Here is a 7946-nt window from a genome sequence, read left to right as displayed (position 1 = left end):
GTATGCCCTCCGGATGAATATCGATTCGTTCAAGGTGTAAGAGGGCTGGCTTGCGCGTTTTAAAGACCGGCATGGTCTTGTGTTTAAGACCGTATGCGGGGAGAGGGGCGAGGTGGACGAACAAGTCGTCAAAGATTGGCAAAACGTGCAACTTAAAGAGCACGTGGCAGCCTACGACCCGAATGACGTCTTCAACGCTGACGAGACGGCACTCTTTTCACTCTTTTTTAAAGCGCTGCCAGATAAGACAATTACGTTTAAAGGGGACCCTTGCACTGGCGGCAAAAGGAGCAAGGAGCGGGTGACGGTACTGCTGGCTGCAAACATGACGGGCACGGAGCGCCTTCCACTTCTCGTCATCAGGAAGGCGCTGAAACCGAGATGTTTTTACAACATCAAACACCTCCCTGTCGAATACAGTGCCAATCGGAAAGCGTGGATGACGTCGGAAATCTTTCGTACCTGGCTGCAAGATCTGGACCGACGCTTCAGCGCGAAGAAACGCTAGGTGCTGCTCGTGGTAGACAATTGCAGCGCACACTGCAACATTTCAAATCTGGAGGCAATAAAGCTTGTGTTCCTTCCTCCCAACACCACGGCAGCTCTGCAGCCGATGGATCAGGGAATCATCCAGTATGTTAAGAAACGGTATCGCACTCAAGTGTTGGAGCGCATGCTTCTCTGCATGGACCGGGAGCAGCAGTACAACATCACTCTTTTGAGTGCGATCCATATTTTGGCGCACGTGTGGACAAACACGCCGGCAGAAGTGGTGGCGAACTGTTTTAAACACAGTGGATTTGTGCGGCCCGAGACTTGTGAAAGCCCGCAGCCCGCAGTGCCAGAAGAAGAGGGGGACGATATCGCATTCGCTGGCCTGCTTCCGTCCGAAGTTCAGCTTGCGGATTACGTTGCGATTGATGACGGCGTTGTCGTCGCCGGCCAGTTAACAGACGATGACATCATCAGCGGAGCACTCGGTGCGGCGGATGAGGCGTCCGATGAAGACGACCCGTGCGGTGAGCTACGCCCTGTGCGTCGTACTGCGAAAGAATCCGCGGACGCTCTCGCTGTTCTAGAGGAGTTATGCTACGATGTTCCAGGCAATACCCTCGCGCTGGAGGGATTGTCGCATGCCCGCAAGCTAGTGCTTTCCGCCCAGCTGGCCGCGAAAAAACAAACGAGCATCACTGACTTCTTCAGAAAGTAAAGGTGCACAATAAAAGAATTGAAAATGTGCCGTTTTTTGTTATTCATTCGACAATTCGACATTCGGATAATTCGGACATTTTTTTCACTCCCTTGAGATCCGTATTAACGAGGTTTTACTGTATATCGAATTATTGCCTATATCGAACGGTTCCTATATCACGCAGGAAATCGCGTGCATTTTAAATTTTTTATTTCGAACGATGTTTGACGCATAATGGATATATCAAACTCGGCCACCCCAGACCGCCCGCGCTCCGTTGACAGGCCGCAAGCTTTCCCGCAACACTCTCAAAACTAGCGGCAGCGCGGTGGGCGTTTACGACCACTGCACACATCGTTGGCGCCGAGAGCGCCACTTGAACGTAGCGGCGTGTGCACGCCGCATCCTTGCAGTGTCGACGGGTCGACGCACTGCACTTGCTGGACTAGCTCCTCCCCGTCGTCGCATCCCTGGTCGCATCGATCGTCGTGCTCGTAGCCTCGTTGTGTTCGTGTGTGTGGAGTTAGGCCTGTCGCACATCGTGGTGTGTAACGATGGCTGCAAACGCTAAGAAACGGACGAAAACTGCACGGCACACCACACCGATGCCCAGCTGAGCAACATCGAAGTGGTATTTCTGCCACCTAACACCACTTCGAAGCTGCAACCGTTGGACCAGGGCATTATTCGCACATTTAAGTCAATCTACAATTTTGCTTGTCAAGCTCCGGATGGGCCAAAACCTGAAGATCGATCTTTTGGGCGCCATCGAAATGCTGAAAGCGTCGTGGGATAACGTCAAGCAGTCGACGATAGCCAACTGCTTTCAGCATGCGGGCTTCGCTGGCTGCACTGACGAGGCATCAGTGGAAGAATCCGAGGAAGCTGGGTTGGCTTGCGCAGATGAAGAAAGCCAGCTCGCCGAAACGTGGAGCAAGCTGGAGAGCCTTGTTGGTGCCGAGCCGCAAAGCATGTGCATCGACGACTTCGTTGGAGGTGACGACAGCACTGGTACAACAGCGGAGCTGACGGATGTGGAGATCGTCGCCAAAGTTACTGCTGAGCAGCCAAATGAAAACGCTGCCGAGATGGATCCCGCAAGCGCTGATGATGCCCCGCTCCCTACATCAGCTGAGGTCATAGCTGCTCTGGCCCTTGTGCGCCGCCACTGCGGCGTGATTGAAGGCACCGGCCTATCACTTGTGGATCACCTGGATTATATTGAGAACGCAGTCGTCAAACACGCCATTGCCAACAAAAAGCAGGCTACCCTTTTTCAGTATTTTAAGCCGACGCAATAAATGCTTTGATTGAATCCTCAAGTGAGTACTTACTGCACCATGATTGGTTCATTGGTTGTTTTCCACAAGTTTTTGACGAATTTTTTACTTGATTTTTTATATCGAATTCTGGATATATCGAACTATTTCGCGATCGCCGCGCTGTTCGATATATCGAGGTTCGACTGTAATTAACTCTGGCATTGCCATTTCTTGCGCATGTGGGTAAACTGACGTGGAAAGCATATTTAGTGCCAGCTGATGAGGACAGAGTTAACTTATAATATGCACGAAATGTGAAATGCGAGATTCATCAGTCTTGATTGAGAAGTACATTTCACAGCATAATAATGCACAATTTGACATCTCTAGTCATTTTTGTCTCAAGCAAGAAGAGGGATATGCTCTGTGCTCTTAACGTTTTTCAGTGCCACGTGCCACAGCCTCGTATTCGCCTATATGCAGAATGAGCATCCCAGTACATGCTGCAGCTTTCACGCACATCACTTCATACTGTCAGCACCACGACTATTTCAGCGCATCGTAGAAAAGTCACATCCCTGTCAGTGAGTGTACCATAGTCTTTTCGTGGTTGAATCGTCCGCGCATTTTTATTTCAGTTGATTTTGTGCAAAGAGACGCAAGATCTGTTCCCACTATTTCACAAACAAGGAATTATTTGTAAATATGTACTAGGAATGTGAATTGTGGCATTGATCGTACCGAATTAAATAGTGCAATGGCGTATTTCAGCAAGATTGGTACAAGACTTGACATCTGTATAATCTTCACTGTATACAGCTAGAAAGGATTTGCACTGTTCTGATGTATGGGCTCATCTTGACCTCATGGTAGATAGCAATGCTGTGAACATGCAGCATTCTGCAATATTGAGAAACAGCAAGGATAAATCCTATTTCAAGTTTATTTCTCCCTAAACCAATACCTCTTCGAAAAATTAATAAGTTATGAGGTACCGCATTATGAAATACAATTTCAAACCACATCTGAAAAATGTCACACAGAGAGAGTGACCTGATGGCACAGTCCTAGAGGTGAAGGTGAGGGAGTAAAATATTTTGGTTTACTCTCTCCCCAAAGTACTTGGAACTATCCAATGCTGTTTTGTTTTCATTTTATTATTTTGTTTTCATCCTCCTATTTTCCTTTCACCATTTTTTTCTTGCTTCTGCTTTCCTTTCCGTTCTACCCATGGCCAAGGTAAGGTGCTAGTGCCGCTCCACCGAGGCCCTTCTGTGTTTGTAGCTGCCACGTGGTCGTACCTAAGCCGAGTTGGCAGGACTCTAAAACCATCCCTTATGAAATAGCACAAAAACAAAGAATAATCAGATGCCAAAACGCAACATCCACTGTTTGAGACTGCACAGGCTGCCTGGGCGCAGATTATCCCAAAAGCCATGCCCTGAACAACGGCTCCCCCAACATGCTAGACCAGCTGGCCCCCAAGACCATCGGTGGTGACCACAGGTACCAACCTACTGGCAGTGGGCGGAAGGCTTTCGGCCGGTAAGTGTAAATGGACTACCATACGACATAGCACATCGCATGTCCGTCGGCCACATTCCCATCCACGTGGTAAAGAACGCGCAGCAGCAGGTTGCCCCAGCACCGAAACTGGACGTGACATCGCTGTTTATGCAGACAGCTTCACTGACATCAGCTCCTTTAGGCGATTTTCAGGCCAATCGGCTGTTTTCTCTGCCCCTCTTAGTGGACACTAAGTCCATGGATTTTCTGATGACAACTCTCATGCATGGTGGGTCTGGGACAAGAGATGAGACAGCACTGCTGAGGTTGATGTTACTATCCGAATGTTTGGTCATGGAAGAGAAGGTACCACTACTGACCCAGGTTCCGACCAGAGTTGGGGGTGACCTTGTTCACACAAGTGTGACCAGGACCAACTATTCAGAAGGCCAACCAGAGGGGATGATTATGGTGGTCGACTTGGCGCAGTTTCTCCGCATGATGTTCGGAAGGATGAAGGGGCTTGGAGGTGAAGCTTTCCTGAATGAGACATGGGGGACCGCAACAGCAATAGTCCCCATGCAAAGTGAGATGAGCTCGATAGGCCCGTACATCTGGTCTTTTGTGATCACGGCGTACTGGAACAGTCGAATCAAGTACACATTTAGATGTCAGTCAGTTGCCAACGTTACAAAGAAGGTTGACATCACCGCCCTTCCCAACGCTAGTTTGGGCGCGGCAGATGGAGAAGTAAATTTGTTCATTCCACCAGCCAGTCAAGTATATTCGCTCAGGGGTACTTCGAAGCCGGGGACCGCGCCACGGCTCACAGTTGGCACAACGTGAGGAACATGTCATATGTTCTCTCACTAGTAGCAAACATGGCCTGTCCGTCATTACCTGTGGCGCGGGCGATAGAGCTGGTGTACGGCAGTGTTATACGCGTGAAACCTGCATCAGACTTCACCTTGTCACCCTGGCTGAGCGCATCTGCCGTGGTGGTTGCATCACAAACATTTGCGGCCTCCGCAAGTGTTGGGCTATCGTGGGCATTTCCGATTTCACTGTACTCGCTCCACTCTCAAATCGGACCATCCATCGCTGAGCTGGTATCTTCTCTTACCAACAGGAGGGTGCCGACAGCGGTAGCCGCAAGTAAGAAAATTTACCACACAAACATCGTGGTGTTCAAGACATTGGTTGTCAGCTTGAAAACCGCAGCACTTGGACAGTTGAAGACACTAGAGGGTTTCCTCTACCCTTCTTTCTCATCAAGGAATTGCTGGTCAAATTTAATGTGAGCCTCGGTGACCCGAGCTTCGAGATGAGGGAGAGGGGTTGAGGAACCGCACGAAGACCCAGAAAGCAGCCTGCGCACTGAAAATGAGAATATGGCTTTTCATTCCCTGGTACACCAGCTCCATGGACTGGGTGAAACGTCAGTTCACTGTTGTGACAAATGCCCCAAAGGGCTGTGTGTGCACAAAAGCACCGATCCCCGTCTTTTGCCAGTGTGATGTGTAGTGCGCGACACGGTGCGGTGGTAGGAGACAGTGATATGTGTGGTGCACGACGCGGTCCGGTGGTTGGAGACAAGGAGCAGACAAGTAGTGCGCGCGCCGAGGCGAATTCCATGCCGATGGAGAACACCGCCGCCGAAGACCGTCCGACGCGTGAACACGCGGCGCAAGAAACAAACAAAGAAAAAGGCATCCAATCGCAAAAGACCACGGAGCCTGAAGCAGCCAATGAACAAATGACAAATCGGACAGAGCGGCAGAAAAGCGAGCTGCGCTGGCAGTAGGGGGGAGAGTTCCAGAAGCGGCACCAGGACAAGGTCGGTCACCGGATCGGGGGTTGAAGACGGCTGTCAGGTTCCGGACCCGAGCCACCAGGACTTCAACCGACAGGGGCCTCCTGCCAACCCATTCCTGGGCGTCGCCATTCCATCCATTGGGGAACTGCTGCCCGAGGCCGGTGAGCGTCTACGCCCGTGGGCAGAACGAGAGCTGTCGGGCTACAGGCCCGAGCTCCACGACCAGCTGCCTGGCCAGAACGCCGCCGCTGTCAACCCGTGCTGCCAAGCCGCCTGCCTTCCTGGGCATCGCCACTCTGCCCGAAAGTCAACTGCTGCTGCCCGAGGCCGGTGAGCGTCTACGCCCGTGGGCAGAACGAGAGCTGTCGGGCTACGGGCCCGAGCTCCACAACCAGCTGCCCAGCCAGAACGCCAGCGGCGTCTTCTCGTGCTGCCGAGCCGCCCGTCTTCTCACTCCACACCAGAGCTGCCCCGCACTGGTAGTCTGTACGACGGTCCGATACGACAACCTACTATGGTGAGACCAACACCACTTCTCTCGTTGTCTCGTCTCCGCTGCATCGTGTCGAGACTATAGCACGCGCACACGCCCGTTCCTGCCCGATCTTTCCTGTGTTTGTTGCTGTAATGTCTTGCTAAGTGTTTACTTTGATTCTTTATTCTCGCTTCTAAGTTTGTGTGTTTTTCAACAAACAGCTTTGTCCTCGATTGGGTTCTGGGAGGCTCCGCCTCAGAGAACCGCCAGAAACATTAACACAAAAGAACCTGTCATCACAGCCAGCAATGGGCGGACGAGGTGTCGTCAAACTTTGAAGCAGCTCAGTACGCAGAGAGGCCGGCACAGATAAGCCTCTACACTGGGATGATGATGGATGTGTTTTTCGCAGATCCATTCATCATGGGACAACCTTTGCTGAGGTAATTGCCAGCACGCCTGTCATGTGTGCCCGAGGTGCAGTCCAGGCGGAGGTGACCCTCCCAGGTCCTGTTACGTACGAGTTGCAGGCGGTTTGGCGTGACGCGCACGGATTCATCCCGCCGATCTTGTCGGTGGACTGGCCAGTCACATGTGACGATCCCTCCCTTCCTCCTGGCCACAGAGATTCAACGAAAAAAACACAAAGGTGCTGATGGCACTTCCGTTTGGACCGGGGGCCTTCGGCAGGGTGAGGAAAATCCCCGTGGGAGACCGCGTCCCTGGCACACAGGGCGTGGGAAATTCAGTTGCGCCAAATGAGATCCCTGGCTATAACGACTGGCCGGTAATGAGGGTGTTCAGGTGCCAGGCGTGGATGCCGCCGCCGCAGGTGGGTTGACCCCCCCCCCCCCCGGACGGTGTGGGCAACCAGGGCCCCCGGGTGTAGTCGGCGCGGACTCTCGGTACGTGGGTAGGTCCCAGACACGCGGAAAAACTGGGACACCTCGGGGAGTGGGAGGAATGGGCAACAAGCTCACACCTGAAAGGGGATGGGCCAGGGGTTTCAGGTTTTCGCTGGCAGGTAAGGCACTGTTTGCGTCCACTTCTTTCTAGGGGCACTTTGCTGGGCTGACAGGCTTGAGGTATATGTCCGCTAAGTATAAAAGGGACCTTCTTATGTGGGCTGGTTCGTTTGCAGGGCCCCCTCTCCTTTACCCTTGATGTTGCAGATTCTGCAGGCTAGACCAAACCGATGGTCTACCATTTAAATTTCATGAATGGAAAGCACTAGAAGAGGTTAGCCAAAACTGATGGTTTTATCTGCCAGTGAGACCCAGAAAGCTGGCCAGTAGAGAGACCAAAAAGTAGTATTAATTAATAGATAAGGAATTGCTAGGCCAAAGGAAGGTCGTAGTGACCGTTGGGAGAAAAGTCAAGTCTAGCATGTCTCGAAAGATATGTCTTTCATTCAATACTGTCACAAAGGAGAAGAGGACTCGGAGTTTTACACCTCAAGACGTCACCATAGAAGTCATGATCAAAGAAACTATTATGGCCGTAAAACAGAAATTCAGCACCTCAGAATGAGTGGCAGGAAAATGGCTAGCATAGCACAGGTCCTGGAGCGAGGTGTGCCCATGAAACCATCGTCAAAAAACAAGAGCGTGTATTGCATGCAAACTGAGGCTAGCGCATTTGCGAGAGCACTCAACCCTGCATAACATCAAATGGCAATTTAACATTCCTGCTCCT

General features: G+C 51.5%; 1 protein-coding gene across 1 annotated transcript; it reads left to right on the top strand.

Annotated features, from left to right (window-relative positions):
* The first annotated feature begins 1923 nt into the window (after positions 1–1923).
* Positions 1924–2659, top strand: LOC125946861 (uncharacterized). The gene has a single exon (XM_049670960.1). The coding sequence runs from the start codon at positions 1924–1926 to the stop codon at positions 2491–2493; it is 570 nt and encodes a 189-aa protein (XP_049526917.1). The 3' UTR covers positions 2494–2659.
* Positions 2660–7946: the final 5287 nt, after the last annotated feature.

This window comes from Dermacentor silvarum, chromosome 7 (assembly GCF_013339745.2).
Source record: "Dermacentor silvarum isolate Dsil-2018 chromosome 7, BIME_Dsil_1.4, whole genome shotgun sequence".
NCBI classification, from domain to species: Eukaryota; Metazoa; Arthropoda; class Arachnida; order Ixodida; family Ixodidae; genus Dermacentor; species Dermacentor silvarum.
Note: the sequence above shows the minus strand (reverse complement) of the source record. Positions and strands in the feature narration are given on the sequence as shown.